Below are 20,215 nucleotides of genomic sequence, written 5' to 3'. Positions count from 1 at the left end.
GTGCATAAATTCTTTTTCATAAGTAAAACAAAAATTATGTCGCCAGAGCAGAATTCTATTTTTTCTCAATCAGGACAAGTGTTAGGGAGGAAATAATGGTGATGTGTGTGCACAGATCATAGTATATCAGTGAACATTATAGGGGGAAGGTACTGTACGTCAAAAAAAGACTTTCCATTTTACGTAGTCTCCAATTTAAGCACTGAAAATCTTTGAGATCCTTTAGTATAAATGTAGGTCCTCACCCTTCTATCTCATCTTCATCGGTCTCATTGGACTTGTGTGGTGTCTTGATATTATCTCCTTTTCCAACAACAGCTATGTCACACTTTACATAACCTTTCATCCCAGCAGTGATGTCACCAGGGTCGCAGATTATTGCCCATTTGTGGTAAAATTGATGTTCTGTTAAAACAATGAGAAAAGCAGAGGAATGTTACAAAATTGGGGATTCAAATTGTGAACACCTTAAAGGATAAATACCAGTTAGTATCATTAAAAAATATTGCGATGAGCCATTTATTTTTCAAATATTTAAATGAAAAAAATGTTACGACAGTTCAGTAGCCCAAAAGTAGTTTCTCAAGCAAACAGGCTACCTTGCACAAATTGGTCCAAGTTTCATCAGTTCTCTGATAACTACTGAGCAGAACATCTTGTGAATTACATTATCATTTAATTATGTTCTGTAAATATTAGTTAAATGGCCATGATTTGATTGACACAATCATTCATTGATGGCGTGGGATGTGATTTAAAAATAAAAGTAGAAATACATGAGGGAAAGGGGAATAGAGGGATATGGGGGCAGGGTGGGAGGAGGCTTGTTTGGAGTATTAACACTAGTGTAGACCAGTTGGGTTGATGGCTTGTTTGTGTGCTGCAGATTCCTATGTGATTACCTGGCTGTGAATAGATAGTTCCTATATCAAGCTTGAACATGCCCACCAATGTCCCACTCCTCAGGAGGTTTTTGGAATGGATCACCTGTAACAGAATAGAGGTTAATCATTTTTGTTCTGGTAGGAATAAAAGCTCCCTAATAATTTGAATTTAAAAGAGCCAAGGAACGGCAAGGTCAAAATGTTTTCGATGACAGTGAAAATGGAAATCAATTAATTTTAATAATTTCAGTTTATTTTTCAGCACTTCTAGAATGTGATTATATTTTTATTGCATAGGCATCGTTCCCTATATTTTCCCTACATTCCCCTTTATTTTTCCTGCCTTTGTGCATGAAAGAACACAACAATATGGAAACAATTCAATCTGATCGAAATGTGTAACGACAGCCATAGCTTACATTGAGTTTCGCTCATCTGCTTTTCACTCTCCTTGTTTCTCTTCTATCTTTGATTTTCTCTATCCTCTCCTTACCTGTGGTTGCCATCACCATCCGTGACCTTTCCCCATTCCCTTTATAAAATGCTGCTAAGAGTTAAGAGTTTGCTGCTTATTCCCTTCTCTCTATAGTGAAGTGATTCAACCTGCCACCTGTCCATGACGGCGCAGCTAGAATTATTAACTCACTGTGTAGGGGACCATTGTGATGCATCTGCACACTAGCCCTTTCTTCATGATACAACAATAATTAACATCTGAAATGGAGCATTGCAGAGTACACTTGTTGCAAAGAACCACTGAAGAGCATCTCGTAGGAGTGTATTGTATTTATAAATGTCTCTATACTTGCATTATATTCAGGTATTTATTACTCTGCTATATGTTTTATAAGCTTTAGGGACCGTCTCAGTACCTCCTCTAACACCCGTGCAATTTTGTCGGAGCTGGTAGCGCCCCTCCGCCCCTGGGCGAAAACATGTTCGTGACCTGGAGATTCTAACGGGAGGCGCACAACAGCGGAACTTCACTCTATTAGATTTTTAAATTATTTTCTTCCCGTTCTTTAGTTAAAACTCCTTGCTGGATGCATCATTCATAGTTGAGAAGAATGCAGGCTTTTTTGAATGCTGCTCTGAAACTTTCCAAAGAAGATGCTCCAATTTGCCTTGGGATGATCCCATTCAATTAGATCATGGCTGATCTCTACCTTTACCCGCCTTTGTTCTGTAACTCTTAAAACCCTTACCTAACAAAAATCTCTCAATCTTAATTTAGAAATTTTCAATTGACCCCCAGCCTCAACAGCTTCTAGGGGGAGAGATGTTCCTGATTTCCACTGGGCTTTGTGTGAAAAAGTGCTTCCTGATATCATCTCTGAACAGTATGGGCTAGAAATTGCATAGCGCCCCGTTTGGGGCGGTAACTTTTGCGGTAGCGCAAAGATATCATTGAGCATTACACAAGTGAAGCCGGCGCGAACTTCCGGTTCAGCGCTCCGGGAAGGAAGTGGAGCACTAAATGAAGTGTCTTGGATCGCTAAAGCCGACAAGATAGGTGGTAGTGGAGCAGCACTGCACAATATCGAGGGCAGCACTGCTGGGAATGAAGGCTCCGTCCCTTCCTTAAAGGGAAGGGCCACTGCTGCAGGCTCTGCATTTCAAGGATTTCCTTCATCGCCGACGGCTTGCCGCGATCTACAACAATCAGCCCCAAGCACTCTAACAGCGTGCAAAGCTGATCAATCGTAGCACAGCAAAATGGTGAAAAAATTACCTAAGGGGTGAAAACACATTTTTTACTTACCTGAGCGGCATCACCTTTAAATGTCGCTCCTCAAGCGACCGGCCTCCCTTACAACACCTCCTGCAGCTGCCGGTGTTGACTCCCGGCAATGCTGTAGGGGCGGAACCGAAGTTCGCATCCGGGACGCTACTGGAGCGCCGCGCAGCCGGATGATGTCACAATCTCTGGGGTGCAGGAGATCGTGGCATTAGGGGTTACCACCTCCGCAAACCTCAACGGCAATTTCGCGGGCATTGGTACTCAAGCCGCGCCCCCTCGCAGAGCCGGTAGCGCCCACTATCGCCCCCCCTGGAGGCGCTAACAGGAGGCACAAAGGAGGCCAATTTCTAAGGCTACGCACTCTTATTCTGGACTCCCCACACCAGAGGAATTAGTTTTGCTCTATCTACCCTAGCAAATCCTTTAATCACCTTAAACACCTCAATTAGATCATTCTTTAATTTTCTATTCCAAGGGAACAGAAACATATCATTGGAGCCTTTCAAAGATGGAGGTCTTTGACTAAACAGTCAAGGACATGCTCCCGAAGGTCTGCGACTGAACAATGGCAGCTTTTGAACCCCAGCTGGGATTGCCTTTCCCTTCCAGTTTATAGTCAGTGTGGGAAAATTTTACCCCTCATCGTACATCACAATTTGCTGACTAGTCTTAGTAAATTTATCAAGAATCTTTGAAGTTACACAATCAATCTTTCTATGACATATTGGGGGTGTATTTCTGGGGGCTTGTCCTGCTCCGTTGCTGTAAATTCAGCGGAAACTCTGTTTACCCCACAAACCCTTGCCGAAATGGAGCGGGAGCAGCCCTGGGGAAGTTCACCTCCATATGTTTTTTCCAGTGGGATTTTGAAAAGGTCGTAACTTTTATCAATTTTTTTTTCAAAACAAGTAACACAGTTACATAAGAATATATAAATGTTCTCACCGAGAGCTTGACTATTTTATCAAACATGACATCCGGAGATACATGAAAGTCAAAGACGAAGTACTGGAGACAAAAATGGAAAGCAGAGATTTTAATAACTGTCCAATCAGCATTCACGGAACATTCAGTAGATATCTATGATGTATCATCTACATAAAAGTGCATCAAAGGACATTAAACACTAATCAATGATATCAATGTCACATGTTTAAGTTTGGTGTAATGACCTGAATTATTGCAAATTAACAAAAATGTTTAAACAGAGTCTACATCCCTTAAAATCTGTTCCAAATCTCATCTAAAAAGTGTATTTTTGCAATAAAATGGGAATTACTTCTGAAACAAAACCTATTAGCTCAGAAAAAAGCCCAGATTTCCCAAAGAGCATAATTTTAATGGCAATTTTAAACATTTAATATAAATAGGTTATCATCAACATTAAAATAAAAGTGATCGGAAGATTCAAGTCAGAGAGCTATTTACTTTTTTATGTTACGATAGACCAATGAAAGGATATAAGAGGAATATTGCAACTACTAATGCTTCTTATTTTTATTCAGTATGTGTGATCTTTAACAGCTGAATGTACAGGTACTGATGATCTTCATTATATCCCAGTAATAGAAGCAGTCATCGGTACTATTTGGCAAATGGGATTGTTAAAACTTAAATTTTGCTAGATTGAGAAGATATACCATGTGAAACGTTAACATAAAAAGTGAAACTTTTAAATCGTACTTCAAATCTCTTTTTCTTTAAGAAGGAATGATGAACCAAAAGAATCAATTATCATTATATCATGCTTCTGTAAACAAATCAAAAAGCTCTACCAAATACTTAATGGAGATTTATCTCCTTAGTAGGAAGAACTCATTGGAATTAAGTCTCTGGAAGAGCCAATAGTTAGTGGTTAACTTAAACAGAGTGATTTATGTGGGCATCAGTGACTAAGGAAGAGGATGTCAAGTGCATAAATACTTCACCTCATTATAGTAGGGGCAGTTTGTTGATTCCTTCATACTTGTATATTTCTTGTCATCTCCGATCTCAACACAAACAACTGGATCCATGTTCAATCCCACTAGCTGTCTTGCTTCAATGATTGTGATACTCACCTTAAGTAGAAAGAAATGTAAAAAAAAATCAGCTCAAGAACACCTTGTTACTTCATGCAATAGTTTGACAAACTGCTATAGAAAGACAGGACTAACTCTACCTCTGCAAATGATTAAAAACATTGTTGTCTAAAATGACAAAATGATCTTGTACAGTTGTCAGAGGATATTATTTTCCATTTTTATTTCCAATTTGCAAAATATTTATCTGCATTCTATTACATACATCTTCCTCCTCCCAGGAGAGAAGACAGGTCTTTATTAATGTTACTATTCAACATACTGAGGACCAAATTCCTTAGGTGCTCTGCGGCCTCCTGCCATACTGGAGTTTCAATTGTTTCCAGGAATTTACCATTTGCTTTGTAAATGGCAGAATCTCCACCCACCTCATACAAAGCAAAGGATGCCACTGCTCCAGTGGCTCAGGTGAAACCTGGCTTAGCTGTGGCGGTTGCTACGTCCATTGACGTGAGGCATACTGACTTTCACATGGGAAGCGTGGACCCCACTGGTTTCGCTGACGTGCCTGAATCACGATGTCCAGCACACCCCTGAGGTCGAATATGACATGGAGCCTTACACGTCCCCTTCTGCATATGTTCATGAGGTTCTCATATGCTTCAGGCAAGACACCTCCCCCAAGCCCGCCGAGCAGGGCCTTAGGCAAGCGCAAACACAGCAGAACTGATTTTTGTACCTCTAGCATCCCGTTGCCATCCAGAAGCAGGGCAGCAGTGAGACAAGAATCACTCCCTATGCTCTAACCTGCTACAGCACTCAATCCCCAGTTTGAACCTCTCTCTCCAATGATTCCTCTGACTAAGTGACTAGACTCTCCAAATGTTTCCCCTACCTGGTTCAACTGAGACCTAGAGAATCTCAGGATCAAAGCCACTTACTGCAGTGCAGCATGACTTTAAATGACCTTTAAAGTGCCTCTTAACGGTCTTAATTGGCTGGCCCGCCGCTTAGTGTTGGGTCTGCGATCCACAGACAGATCCGACACTTGAAAAACTAACATGGAGGCGGGTTCAGAGCAGACTTCTGACCTGCTGTCAATCAGGGCCATTTTGACAGTGGGCCCGCCTCCAAACCCGCACTCGCAGTGCTGGTGAGATTCCAGTCTGTGTCAGGGCTGATTAAAAATATGTATGGCCTGGCAGGTTTGCACACTTTGTTCTATAACTCTTGTCAAAAATAAACTGGAGAACTCCCAATTATGAAAACATTACCTTGTGAGATATTGATTTGTATGTTTTGGACCCTGGCAGGCCCAGAAGAGAGAATAGCTGCTTGCACAAGCCAGGTTCCGACATCAGGATGGGTTAGTTTGCAAAATTACACAGCCATGGAGTTGCCATTGGAAATGCTCCGTATCAGATCATCTGTGTCTATTCAGAGGCCGGAAATTATTTTCACCATTTGATACCATAGAGCAGTCATAGACCATCCATCAGCACTATAAAATTAGCTACCTCCACTACTGCTGCTGGTGAGTCTCCTATTACTCACTAGCTATACTAAGATTGTTATTTGGCTTAACAACAACTTGTATTTATATGGCACCTTTAACATAGCAAAACATCCCAAATCGCTGGGCCACAGAATGAGATATTAGGGCAGGTGATCAAAAGCTTGGTCAAAGAGGTAGGTTTTAAGAAGTATCTTAAAGGAGGAAAGCAGTAGACAGTAATGTTCCCTCTAATCGTTTTGTGCGTGGTCCCTTTATATTTGCAGAAGTAGCTGTGCATGTGCAGAATCTCTTCCAGCAGAAAGAGCTGGTGAGCGGTCAGTGCGGGGCCTCGTGATTGGTGAGTGGTCAGTACGGGACCTCGTGAGTGGTCAGTGCGGGACCTTGTGATTGGTGAGTGGTCAGTGCAGGACCTCGTGATTGGTGAGTGGTCAGTACGGGACCTCGTGAGTGGTCAGTGCAGGACCTTGTGATTGGTGAGCGGTCAGCGCGGGGCCTCGTGATTGGTGAGCGGTCAGTGCGGGCCCTTGTCCTTGGTGAGTGGTCAGTGCGGGACCTTGTCATTGGTGAGCGGTCAGTGCGGGCCCTTGTCATTGGTGAGTGGTCAGTGCGGGACCTCGTGATTGGTGAGCGGTCAGTGCGGGCCCTTGTCATTGGTGAGTGGTCAGTGCGGGACCTTGTCATTGGTGAGCGGTCAGTGCGGGCCCTTGTCATTGGTGAGTGGTCAGTGCGGGACCTTGTCATTGGTGAGCGGTCAGTGCGGGCCCTTGTCATTGGTGAGTGGTCAGTGCGGGACCTTGTCATTGGTGAGCGGTCAGTGCGGGACCTCGTGATTGGTGAGCGGTCAGCGCGGGCCCTTTTCATTGGTGTGTGGTCAGCGCGGGACCTCGTGATTGGTGAGTGGTCGCACACCTTAGGAGGAACATTGGTAGAGAGGCAGTGTAAGAATAAACGTGCTTATTAATGATAAAATTGATTCTGTGTATGTATAAATGTTGAAAATGTAGATTATACAGAAAGACTGCAGTTTGAAGAGACAAAATGGACACCTCCCAAATTCATGTCTTCTCTGGCTGGGCAGAGCTTAAGGGACAAAGGAAGCATGGTTTTGAAACCCATCGAAACTAAAGGTTAAGTGATTAACCTAATCAAGGAATGGCACCAGTCCCCCAGACAGACACATGTGCGAGGAAAACCAATAATGAACTACCCTGGAACCAAGACACAATCCTGGGGCTTTCTGAGAGACAATGGGCCATACCAGGATAAAAACCCAAGCACAAAGCTTGCTCGGTCCCTTCTTTAGCACATGGCAAAGCAGGAAACCTCCCTCCACAGAACCAGAAGCAAGGAAGAACACTATGTGCTTTGCCAGAGAGAAATATACGTCTTTATAAATCTGTAACTCATTATTATTACATCATTGTATCTGTTGTAACTAAGTAGATCCATAGGATACTCTTCAACTACTGTTTGTTTGATTGGCTACATGCATATGTGTGTGTTTAATAAACTTATTCCAAGTTGTTTTAAAAGAATTGGTTTTGCTGTCAATTTAATGCAAGAGATTTAGAAATCTTACAGCAGAGAGGTTTAGGGCTAGAATTTCCCTACCCTGTTTTTCTGGCGCCCTCACTCAAGGTGTGCCACTTTTGTCCACCTCCAAGCGTGCCGAAAAAAGACCTCCGTATTCTGGCCACTCCCCAGCCTTTCCTCAGTCGTGGCGCAGCATGGCCCAATGGATTGGGGGCGGAGCCAGATCCCGGCGCTGAAAACAGTGACGTGACCTCTGCACATGCACGCTAGAGTCTGCGCGCATGTACAGTAGCTCCTGGCAGACCGTTTCTGCAAACTCGTGCTGCAGGCTGTGTGGGAGGGGCCCGAAGCACGCTGTCCCTAGCCCTTGTCAAATGGGTTCCCTCATCGGCAGCCAGAGTGTACTCTGCAATCATCTGATTGTTTTCTTCCCTTCATGTCAAAAGATGATTTGATTCCTTTCAGCCTTGGATTAGGGGATTTACAGATTAGAAACACTTTAAGAAAATCGAGATGGAACTTTGGCCTGGGAGGGGCCCGTGGTGATGGTTCTTGGATCCACCAGTGGCGACGCCTCTGACCTGTTTGTAAAACTTCTGAAGAGTTTCTGGGGGTCTGGGTTTGTAACTCTCGACCAGATGAACCGGGGATTCAAGCAGGTGTTTGATGCCATGTCAGACATCAGTCTAGAAGTGCTTCGAGGACTCTGAAGGGATTTGTGGACCATTGTCATCAGCAAGCGGTCATCACCAAAGCCCTCCAAGATCAGTGCCCCAAACGTGAAGCTAGGCCCTCTGTGAGTGAGGACGGGAGTAACTGCGTCGTGCAGGCAGCCCAGTAAGCGGCCCTGACAGCAGGAACAGATGCGCCTGAGCGGAGGGAACGTTCACCGTATCTTGAGCGAACAAGATCCTTAGGATACTGATGTCCAAGGGGCTGGCTCCAGACCTTCCAGAGGATTTGTACCATTTGATCAAGAGGGTACTTCCACCTCTTCCCCTCCTCTCCCTCTCCCCCTCCCTCTCCCCCTCCTCCTCTCTTCCCCATTTCCCCCCCCTCCAGCCCTGGCAGAATAGGCTCCCTCATCGGCGGCCCGCTGCGTTCCCTAAGGTAGGACTTCTATTTTTTTTGTTATTTACTGATTGATTTTGGTGCTTTGGGGCAGGGTTCCTTCTATTTTTTTATTTTTTATTTATTGATTGCTTATTACTTTGGTCTTGGTGCTTTAGGGGCAGGGTTCCTTCTATTTTATTTGTTAATTAATTGCTTATTGCTTTTTGTGCTTTGTTTGGTGCTTGGTGGTGCTTTAAATGTGGTTACTTGCGCCGATTCCTTAATTGTAAGTAAGGTCTTTCTGTGCGGACAAAAGTGGACACATACGCTGCCCTAAGTTAGTTTAGTACAACTTTTTCTGGCCAAATTGGTATAAATGGTGTACGTGGCTGGGAACGCTCCCTTTTGAAAAAAAACTGACCTAACCAAAAACCTAACTAACTCACTTACACTGGCGCAAATTAAATACCCATATTTGTAACTCAAAAAATATACCAGAAAAATCAAGTTACACCAAAAAAAGGGTGCAACTCATGGGGAAATTTGGGCTCTAGGGAGGGAATCCCAGAGCTTATGCCTTGGCCAACAAAGTAGTCACAGGTTTGACTAAAAGGCCACCCATCTCTTCAGTCAATAGGCTGCAGTTCAGTAGGGTGAAGTGTTTAAGCAAATTTGAGATTGGAGTCTAGTGGAAGAGGTGAGTTACTTATCTCATTCCACCATAATTGCTGGGAAACCCACATCCCAGCTCAAATATACCATTTGGGAAAAGTTGGAATTTGTTCTGAAGAATGCAAGTAGAATCCAATACAACAAAATAAAATTTTAATTTAAGTGCAAGTCATAGATTAATGCCAAGATAAGGAACATTTTTTGGGTCTGATTGACAAATATCATGGGCCCGAAATTGGTCAAATATGTAAGGTCCGCCCATTTCTCGGCGGTATGTCGTTTCACTCCACCGGCATACCGCCGAGACCGAAGAGGACAAAATTGGTCAAAATGTTTTCAGTGGTATGTCGGCAGTATGTCAGCGGTCTGCGTTGGGTGGTATGTATCTTAGTAGTCGATCCAGGTCGACTTTCTGTTCGATGGGCAGTGTGGCATGGAACTGCGCATGCGCGAATTGTTTTTCCCCTATTTTTTACACAAGCGTTTTGCCTGCGATTTCGGGGGTCATGGGTCATCTGCGCATGTGCAGTGAGTTGAGGAGAGAGAGAGTGAGAACGAGCAGCAATGTAGTCGCTAGGCAGTGAGTTTAAAAATACATGGCACAGTGGAAATATATTGCTAACAACTAATAATTCTTCACTTTGAAGACAGAAGAGATATTTAACAAACCAAAATTCATCCCAGTAAAAAGATATCCAAGTGCAGGAACATCGAGAAGGAGGGGAGGTTGAGGGCGCCTGCTTTCGATGAGACTGAGTTACCTGCCCTTCTGGAGCACATAACAGAGAAGTACTCCAAGCTAATCAAGGGTGGTTGTGGAAAGCACCCCCCCAAAGGAGTACAACCGAATATGGGATGAGATCGGGGAGGCTGTTTCCTGTAAAAGTATGATGGTACATACTGGGGAAAGGTGCTGTAAGAGGTGGAACGACCTAGTGAGGGTAGCAAGAGTAAGTAATGATTTTATTTATGCCCCCCCCCCCACCGCCATGTGCTATGTACCATGTAAATGTAGGTTCAGTGTCACACGGATGATGTTATTTATCTTAAGGTTATGGCAATGTATTCGTGCTTTTCAGGCAATGACAAGACGATCAACGCAGTGTTTTATTTATGTGCATGTGTGTGTGTGTCTGTCTGTCTGTGCCATGTTAAATGGATTGAAGATTTATACTTTGATTTACTTTACTTTCTGCAGAGGACATCTCCAATAGCAGCCGATCAGCGTTGCACGGGGGGAGGACCCAGAACCCAAGAGCCTCTTACTGATATTGAGATCCATGCCCTGTCCCTGGTTGGGAAGCAACCGTGCCATCACCATGCAGTGGAGCTGACCCACTCGCACAAGATGGTAAGTTGAATAAAATGCAGTCTGAGTTGCGGTCCTCTCATGTCATGTATTGTAACTGTAACTGTAATTTTGGCCGAATGTAATGTAATGCAAGTTTATTGCACTGTAATGTTGGCCTCGTGATGCACTGGAATGTTGGGGGCATGTAACGCAATGCATATATGTATTGTCTGTCTGCGATATGTAATGCAGTACTGCAGCACGGTGCTATGTACATTTAAGTACGATTGCGATAATTTACTGTACTATGTACTAATGTAACCCTGACCCCTCCCCTGGTGCCAAGCTTTTTTAAGTGTTGTTTTGTACTTCCAGACTCAGATGATTCAGACCACAATGACACAGAAGACAGACAGACTGCCTCTCCTGACAAGGAAGATGAAGAGGAAGAGCCGCTGATCTGGCAGCTGGTGGAGACGGAGGAGGATACACCAGCTCCATGTGGGACAGCTGGAACATCCTCCACCACCACGGAGTCTCTATTCAGGGGATTCTCCCATAGCTCCTCTGATTCTGCGGGACCAAGCCGTGCACAGCAAGGCACCCCCAGTGTTGCAACACCTTTGCCGCAGCGATGGAGATTGGTGCAAGAAAAGTCGGTTGCTGTAGGTGTGTACCAGGACATGGTGCATCTGTCACAGGCCAGTGTTGACATAGGTCGAGAGCTGCTCAGGGCCATGACTACGATAGCCGCAAACATCATGGCTCTATCAGAGCGGCAGTCGGAGAATATGTCGTGTATGATCATCGCGATGGAGTGAACCACCAACGCCATCGAAGCCATGTGGCAATCGACGGGATCGGGACATGGCGCGGAATCCCCCCGTGACAAAGTAGTCAGGTCGACAGTACCTGAGGGTGGGGAGCTGACATCATCCTCCAGCCCTGAAGCTGTGCCTTCCACATTGCGAGCTTCTCCTGAGGCCCCAGTTATTGTGCCTGCAATATCTGACCCCCAACTACAGCATCGGCACTTGGAGTGTGGTGCTGCATGCCAGCTTGGTACCAGCATGGGGAGGTTCACGTCCACTGGGAAAGGGAAGGGCGGGAGTAAGAAAGGGGGGGAATAGTCCCAAGTATGGCATGCGGGCATGGAAGGGGCAGAGGGCATGGAAAGTAAAGGGCCTTTTAGTTGTAATTGAAGTTTTATTTGTAAAAGTTTATTAAAGTTGTAAAAGGTTTGTTAAAGTTGTTATTAAAGTTGTTACAGTTGTTTTATAGTTATGAGTTTTACCAAGTTTTAAAATTGTTGTATATTTTTTACATTTTTACATAAACGTTTGAATTGAATTTAAGCACTCTTGTACAGTGTCAAACTTTTCCCTGAAGATCCTTTCCTGCGAGTAAGGCCTCCTCCTCATCATCATTCTGCGACCTCTTCCATTACCCTAAAAACTCTGCTCAATAAACTTCCTCACAACTGGTTCCTCCATTAGACAGGTTGTCAGCAATACAGGCTGAGATAGTACAGGCCCCATTCTTTTTAAATCTCCATAATATTTTTCGATGAAAAAATATAACTAAAATGCCTTTCTATCTTAATAAGTTACTCACTAATAGCAAATATACCTTTTTCAATCAAAATCGCACTCTAAAATTACTGTTCACCTCAGAGATACAGAGCTGCTGCTTTAGCTGACAGTTCCCGATTTCCAAAATGGCGGTTCCATGCACTCTGCCCATTCCCGCCCATTTATGCAATGAAAATCGGACTTTTTGGGCAGTGTGCAGGCAGTCCTGCAAGGCGGACGGTGTGCATACCGCTTGGCGATATGTCAATGATGAATATTCCGCCGAGCAGTATGTCAGCGGTATGCAGGTGTTTTTTGACCAAAATCGCATTTTTGGCCGGTATGTCAGCGGTACGTAGATAATAGGGGGCGGTATGTCAACCAATTTCGACCCCCATAAACTCATATGATACCATATTTGACAATGAATGAACCTGACTGCATTTCACACAGTAACAAAGGTACTAAACATATTAACATTAGCAGTTCTCTAGTACTCTGCATGAGAATGGAGAGATGCTCAGTCACAGTTTTCAGAACAAATTCCAAATATTCCCAGAGGGTGGATTGGATTGGGCTGGGTTTCCTACAGAAAGCCCATTTATGATCGAATGGGATTAGATCAACAATTTTCTCCAGTTTAAGTAAAAGCAATTCATCTTCATATACTTTCCAACCAGGCACAACCAATCCAATGTTTCGAGCTTGTAAAGAAATGCTCTGTAACTTACTTGATAATCCTGAGGTCTGCCTGCACTGGGTTCCATTTTGATATCAGGCTTTGATCTGTAAATAAATACAAATTAATTGAATTTTCATGAGATGGGGAATAAGGCGGCTCATTGGTGCACTTTTCAGTAAAATTCATAATGGTTCTTTACAAGTCCAACTGGCACCAACTATTTCTTCTTTTACACTCTACAGCATTTCTTTGCTAGCAAGCTGGGCAATGAATTGTTTCAATGATGCCCATCATCATCATAGGCAATCCCTCGGAATCGAGGAAGATTTGCTTCCACTCTTAACATGAGTTCTTAGGTAGCTGTACAGTCCAATATGAGAACCACAGTCTCTGTCACAGGTGGGACAGACAGTGGTTGAAGGAAAGGGTGGGCAGGGAGTCTGGTTTGCCGCATGCTCCTTCTGCTGCCTGCGCTTGATTTCTGCATGCTCTCGGTGACAAGACTCGAGGAGCTCTGCGGCCTCCTGGATACACTTGCTCCACTTAGGGCGGTCTTTGGCCAGGTGTCAGTGGGGATGTCGCACTTTATCAGGGAGGTTTTGAGGGTGTCCTTGTAATGGTTCCGTTGCCCACCTTTGGCTCGTTTGCCGTGGACGAGTTCCGAGTAGAGCACTTGCTTTGGGAGTCTCGTGTCTGGCATGCGAACTATGTGGCCTGCCCAGCAGAGCTGATCAAGTGTGGTCAGTGCTTCAATGCTGGGGATGTTGGCCTGGTCGAGGACACTAATGTTGGTGCGTCTGTCCTCCCAGGGGATTTGTAAGATCTTGCAGAGACATCGTTGGTGGTATTTCTCCAGCGACTTGAGTTGTCTACTGTACATGGTCCATGTCTCTGAACCATACAGGAGGACGGGTATTATTACGGCCCAATAGACCCCGAGCTTGGTGACAGTTTTGAGGGCCTGGTCTTCAAACACTCTTTTCCTCAGGTGGCCGAAGGCTGCACTGGAGGCGGTGTTGGATCTCATCGTCGATGCCTACTCTTGTTGATAGGAGGCTCCCGAGATAAGGGAAGTGGTCCACGTTGTCCAGGGCCGTGCCGTGGATCTTGATGTCTGGGGGGCAGTGCTGTGTAGCAAGGACAGGCTGGTGGAGGACCTTTGTCTTACTGATGTTTAGTGTAAGGCCCATGCTTTCGTACGCTTCAGTAAATACGTCAACTATGTCCTGGAGTTCAGCCTCTGTGTGTGCACAGACGCAGGCGTTGTCCACGTACTGTAGCTCGATGACAGAGGTTGGGGTGGTCTTGGACTTGGCCTGGAGACGGCGAAGGTTGAACAGCTTCCCACTGGTTCTGTAGTTTAGTTCCACTCCAGTGGGGAGCTTGTCAGCTGGTCAGTAGGAAACTTCACCAACACAATAATGAATATAACAGAGAAAGAGGTTAATGAGAAGACCTGTGGGGAGGCATAATTGTCAGAGAGGGGGCAGGGAAAGCTAACTCCAGTGATACCCTACTCCTGACAAAATGTCTAGAACATGAACTCCTCATCACCAACACCCTGTTCCGCCAGAGGGACAAATACAAGGCATCGTGGCAACACCCTCGCTCCAAACACTGGCACCTGCTTGACTATGTCATTGTCCGAGCCAGGGATTGCAAGGATGTGCGCATTAACTGCGCCATGACAGGAGCTGACGACTGCTGGACGGACCACCGCCTAATCCGATCCATCATTGACATCAATGATGCCACAGCACTACTGACCAGCATGTGGAACTCCTTGCAATGGTTAGGATTTTCCAGAATCCTCTTTTGTTTGACTGTACTTCTTTTTACCCTCAATCATCTCTAACTTCACACACTTTTACTAGATAAACAGCCACATGGGCTCTCGGTAATTTCTGTCAAACTCTCCTTGTTCCAATCTGGCTCAGGACTTCTCAGTAACCTGTTTCTCTGTTATATTCATTATTGTGTTGGCGTACAAAGGGCCTGCTGCGTACAAAGGGCCTTTCCCTCCCTTAAAGGGAATGGCCATCGTTGCAGGCTCTAAGTTAAAAAAGACCTAACTGGACCACCAAGGGAGCTGCGGACCCACACGGTCAGCCCGACAAGCAAACAGAGTTAAAGGGGAGAGATTTGATCATTTTTTAACTTTGGCCACTGGGCCACTCGGGAGGGTTTCGGCCGGGCCATCAGCCTGGCAACCAAGAGGGGGTGCCAGGCTGCCCGTTGGCGGCCCGATCGAACCCGGAGGCAGTATTTTGCCGGCCGATCGGCAAGTCGGCCGACAAAAGTTTTTGCATTGCGGCCGCGGCAGTGGGCCCTCCCCTTTAAGGGCGGCCATGCTGCCGGACCGCACTCAGTTCCTGCCGGGGGCACCACGCAGCGGGGGATAGAGGGATTCAGATGAAAATGGCAGGTAAGTATTTTTTTATTCCTTTAAATTGGCGGCGCAACTACTTGGGCGGAATGGGGTCCAGGCCGAAAAATCCCCGATCTGAATTTAGGTCGGGTCGGCCTGTTGACCTCAAAGTGGCGGCCATTCGATTTTTAGGAAAGGCAGCCACAAACGGGCATTACCGGTCTCTCTGAAACCTGAATTTCGGCTCCTTCATTCCTTTCTCTGTTTCTCCATCTTCATAGTATCTGCTTTGAAGACTCTACGTTCTATACCAAGGTTCTGAAATGTCATTTTCCCTTGAGATATTCACTTGTCTATAGAGTACAGGCTCCTTGATCACATCTGTCCCATTTCCCCCCCGTCCCACTCTTGCTCCTCGCACAACAGTGACAGGATTCCCTTTGTCCTAATCTTCTATCCTACTAGCTTCCACATCTGTCAGGCCAACTTGTACCATTTCCATCATCCACAACATGATCCAACCCTCTCCCTGGTTTCTGAGGAACAGCTCCTTCTGAGTTACCCATTGTACACCTCCATTACCTCCACTTCTAGTTGTTCATCTCCAGGCATTTTTCCATGCAAATGTACCAGCTACAATAACTCTCCATTTGCCTCTTCCAACACCATTGTCCAAAGCCCCAAACACTCCTTGCATGTAAGAAAGCAACTTACACATACTTCACCCAATTAATATACTGCATCTACTGTTCATGCTGTGATCGTCTCTACAGAGGGGAGACCAAACACAGATTAGGTGACCATGTTGCTGACTGGTTTTGTTCTGTTTGGAAGCATAATCCTGACTTCCCTGAGGCTTGTCACTTCAACACCTTCTTCCATTCTGATTTTTCTGTCTCTGGTCTTCTACGCTGCTCTAATCAAGCTGCACTAGGTTCTGCCAACCCTCTAGGATTATCTTCACATCTCTAGGAATTAAAAGACTCCTGGACACTTCCACGGGAAACTCAGGAGAAAAATCATAGGAACATTAAAATAATTTTTGTTGTTTTCATTTTCTTTGAACATTTTCATATATTAGTTATAAAAATATTGGAGATGGGGGAAAAAAGCTGTTTGATTGGGGAGATGGGGGTTGTGGTTGGAGGTGAGAGGTCATGTGATGAAACTTCCAGGAATATGTCCAACCCTAAGCTCAACAAAAACTTTGATCTTCTTAGTACTGTGTAGCCCTTTGTGAGAACACTGATTTGATCAATTTGAGACCTTCCTGTCTGTTTCTCTCCTTCACTTTCCCCTTCAGTCCCTTCCATTTTCAAAGCTGTTATTTCCTCTTTTTTGCCTTTCTGATGACTGTTCACAGGCTAACTGAGCTGTCTTTAGTCCCTTTAATGCCCTTTCACTGCTTGAATTGGCTGTTTTAAGATCCCTTTGTCTTACTGATGCTAATTTCATTGGCAGACTGAAATGATCTTTGTGGATCATTCGATACTTGAATGCCTCTTCCCAGCATTTAAAAAAAAATCTGCTCACAGACGGTTAAACTCATTCATTGTTTCTTTGTGACTGTAATGATCATATATGACTCCTGACGCTTAACTGTTGGCTTCCCTCCTACTTTGATTTTGGTCAGTCCTAAAAATGGACTTGGTTATTATTCAGTTTCAATTTCCAACATGAGGGGAATTTTTACTTCCTGACGCACTGGGAGTGGGGCGGGGGTGTGTGGCTCCAGTAGCACGGGGAGCCCGGAAGTCTGGGTTTCCCCGTGTGCTGTGGCGATTTAACTCCACAGTGTGCGTCTTTCATCATCGACAGGTTACCCACCCGGAAGTCAGCCTGAAATTTAAGTCTTGTTATTAGTAGTGTAAGTACCCTTTTAACGATCTGATAATTGTTAATTGCTGCCAATAAACCTCTATGGCACTGAAAATTAACTATTACATGTGTGAGGTCTCATTCCTTCAAGTATTCATTGTTGTGCCCGGGCGCGGGAAAGGAAAGGAAAAGGGGGGGGCGGAGCGGGAGGCCTCGGCAGACATGGGGGTCTCCCTGCCTCCGCGCACCCCCAGGAACAAAAGGAGGCGCGGCTCCGATGAGGCGGAGGGGGAACAACATCCCTCCGCGGAGGAGTCGGTGCCCGCCGCGTGTCCCGCGTCCCCAACCAGCGCTCCCAAGCAGCGCCGTAGGCGGGAGGAGTCTGTCCCCGGGGAGGGTGAAACAGTTGAGGCTGCCCAGCCTCTGCCTCCCGGGGATGGAGTGGAAGATCTGCCTGTCGTGGGAGGCGTGGGGACCGCGGAGGAATGCGTAGCCGCCGGGCCGGGCGTCCCGGGGACTGAGGCGGGCGAGGCCGAAAAGGCCGAACCTGAGCCCGCCCAGCCAATACCCAATTTCCCCCGGGAGACGCTCGACCCGGCAGAAACACAATTTACTGTTTTTAATGAAACTGTAGATGCTGGGCCGGGGGGTGGCAGCGGGGAGGGGGAGGAACACCCACCCTCGCCCCTTACTTTGGAGCTGGTGCACTTGGAGGGCCTGGGGATTTCCTATGGCCGGGTCTCTCCTTGTTCCCCGGTTCCTGGGGCGGAGGGGGAACCCCTTCCGCTGTCATTTCCCGACCCAGCACCATTTTTAAAAGAGCCCAGTGGGGACTCCTCTGCCGACGATCCTGGGGGTGGGATCGGGGCAGAGCCAGGGCCGGTTGGAGCGGCCGGTTCATTTGCCGTACCTTGTGCGGTCGATGGGCCGGCTGCTGGCGGCCACCTCCCGGAGGAGGACGGGGACTCGGTGGGGGACGCGGGAGAAGAACTAGAGACCACCGCCAGGGAGGCGGTGGATCTGCTCGCGGCCGCCGCTGAGGCCCTCCTCATTCCTGCAAAAGAACTCCGGGACTTTTTGGCCCAGAGCCGGGGTCGCCGCGACCAAGCCCGACTGGCCCTGGAAAAATGGTCCGAGCCGGAGCTGATCAAGGGGTCCGTCCGCGCCGCCGTTAAAACCTTGGCCGCGGGCGGGCCCTTGACAAAGGAGCAGCACCTTGAGCTGCGCGAGCTCGAGGGACTCCTCGCTGGGCTGCGGAGGGAGCGGAGTTCAACAAAAGACTCCGCTCCCTCCCCCACAATAGGTTAAGGTAGAGGTTGCACTATGCTTTTGCCATGAAGATAACCATAGCCAGCCTCAACATCAACGGCGGCAGAGGGGCACGCCGTAGATTTGACAATTTTTCGCTCCTGCGGGAGGGGAAATATGCGGTGTGCTTCCTGCAAGAAACCCACACCGTTCCGGGAGACGAAGCCACGTGGCTCCTGGAATGGCAAGGAGAGGTCCGCATGAGCCACCTCACCGCCATTTCTAGTGGGGTGGCCATCTTGCTGGGCCCGCATTTTCAGCCGGAGATCTTGGGGGTCGAGGAGCCCGTGCCAGGCCGCTTGCTGCACGTAACGGTTCGCCTGGGGGACGTGCCGCTCCATCTCGTGAACGTGTACGCCCCTCATCCCGGCCCGCAGCAAACGCGCTTCTTTGAAGAGGTGTCCGCTCTTCTTGGCTCCGTCGACGTCGGCGACTGCATTGTCCTCGGGGGGGATTTTAACTGCACCCTCGAGGCGAGGGACCGCTCCGGTGCCCCGCAGTGCATGACGGCGATGGAGAAGTTGAGGGACCTGGTCGGGTCCTTCGACTTGGTGGACGTCTGGCGAAATCTCCACCCCGACTCCAGCGCCTTTACTTGGGTGAGGCCTGGAGTTGGATGGTCTAGAGTCGACCGCCTTTACGTGTCTCGGGCGTACGTTTCCTGCGTCCCGGCGGCCTCCATGCGGCCGGTGCCGTGTTCGGACCACCACCTGGTGTGGGCGGAGCTCGCTTCGCTCCGCGCGAGGACGGGGTCCGCGTACTGGCACTTTAACAACCGGCTGCTGGAGGACGTGCGGTTCCAGGACTCGTTCCGTCGATTCTGGTCCGACTGGAGAAGGAAGCAGGGGGGCTTCCCCTCCTTGAGGCTATGGTGGGACGTGGGCAAGGCTCACGTCCGCGTCTTCTGTCAAGAGTACGCGAGGGGGTCGACCAAGAGGCGGGCGGCCAGAGTCGGGCGCCTAGAAAAAGAGGTGCTCGACCTGGAAGCCCGTCTCGGTCAAGTCGTCCAGGACCCGGCCCTGCGGACGGTGTACGAAGCGAAGAAGGCCGCGCTGAAGGACCTGCAGCTCGTCGGGTCCCGAGGCGCGTTCGTGAGGTCGCGGATCCGGTTCCTGCGGGATCTGGACCGCGGCTCCCCCTTCTTCTACTCGCTGGAAAAAAGGCAGAGTGTCCGTAAGCAGCTCTTGACGCTGCTGGCCGACGACGGCTCTCTCGTCTCGGATCCGGAGGGCGTCAACAACAGGGTCCGTGAATATTACGGGGCTCTGTTCTCTCCGGATCCGTCCAGCGAGGAAGCGCGTAGAGTTTTGTGGGAGGACCTGCCGAAGGTCGGCCCGGAGGGCGCCGAAAATCTGGAAGCTCCGCTAAGCCTGGCGGAGCTGACCGGTGCCCTCGCCCGGCTCTCGGGGGGAAAATCCCCGGGGCTGGACGGGCTGACCGTGGAGTTCCACAGGGCGTTCTGGGACGTCCTGGGGAGCGACTACGCGCGGGTCCTGGGGGAAAGTCTGGCGACCGGGGAGATGCCCCTCTCTTGGCGCAGGGCAGTCATCGTCCTGCTGCCTAAGAAGGGCGATCTCCGCCTCCTTAAGAACTGGCGCCCGGTCTCCCTCCTCAGCACGGACTACAAAATCTTCGCCAGGGCGATGTCTGCTCGCCTTGGTGCCGTGCTGGACCACATGATCCACCCCGACCAGTCATACACGGTCCCGGGCCGGACAATCCACGACAACATCCATCTGGTCCGGGACCTCATCCAT

General features: G+C 47.7%; 1 protein-coding gene across 5 annotated transcripts in view; it reads right to left on the bottom strand.

The window, feature by feature from the left end:
* Positions 1–20,215, bottom strand: part of otofa (otoferlin a) — a 655,153-nt gene that overhangs the window by 148,015 nt on the left and 486,923 nt on the right. For all 5 annotated transcript variants that reach the window (XM_070884403.1, XM_070884404.1, XM_070884402.1 and 2 more), the window contains 5 exons: positions 13,014–13,068; positions 4,554–4,685; positions 3,571–3,633; positions 903–987; positions 246–405 (listed from right to left, as the gene is read on the bottom strand). In XM_070884403.1, coding sequence (XP_070740504.1) covers positions 246–405; positions 903–987; positions 3,571–3,633; positions 4,554–4,685; positions 13,014–13,068 — 495 coding nt within the window. The remainder of the gene's footprint in view (positions 1–245; positions 406–902; positions 988–3,570; positions 3,634–4,553; positions 4,686–13,013; positions 13,069–20,215) is intronic.

This window comes from Pristiophorus japonicus, chromosome 7 (assembly GCF_044704955.1).
Source record: "Pristiophorus japonicus isolate sPriJap1 chromosome 7, sPriJap1.hap1, whole genome shotgun sequence".
NCBI lineage: Eukaryota > Metazoa > Chordata > Chondrichthyes > Pristiophoridae > Pristiophorus > Pristiophorus japonicus.
Note: the sequence above shows the minus strand (reverse complement) of the source record. Positions and strands in the feature narration are given on the sequence as shown.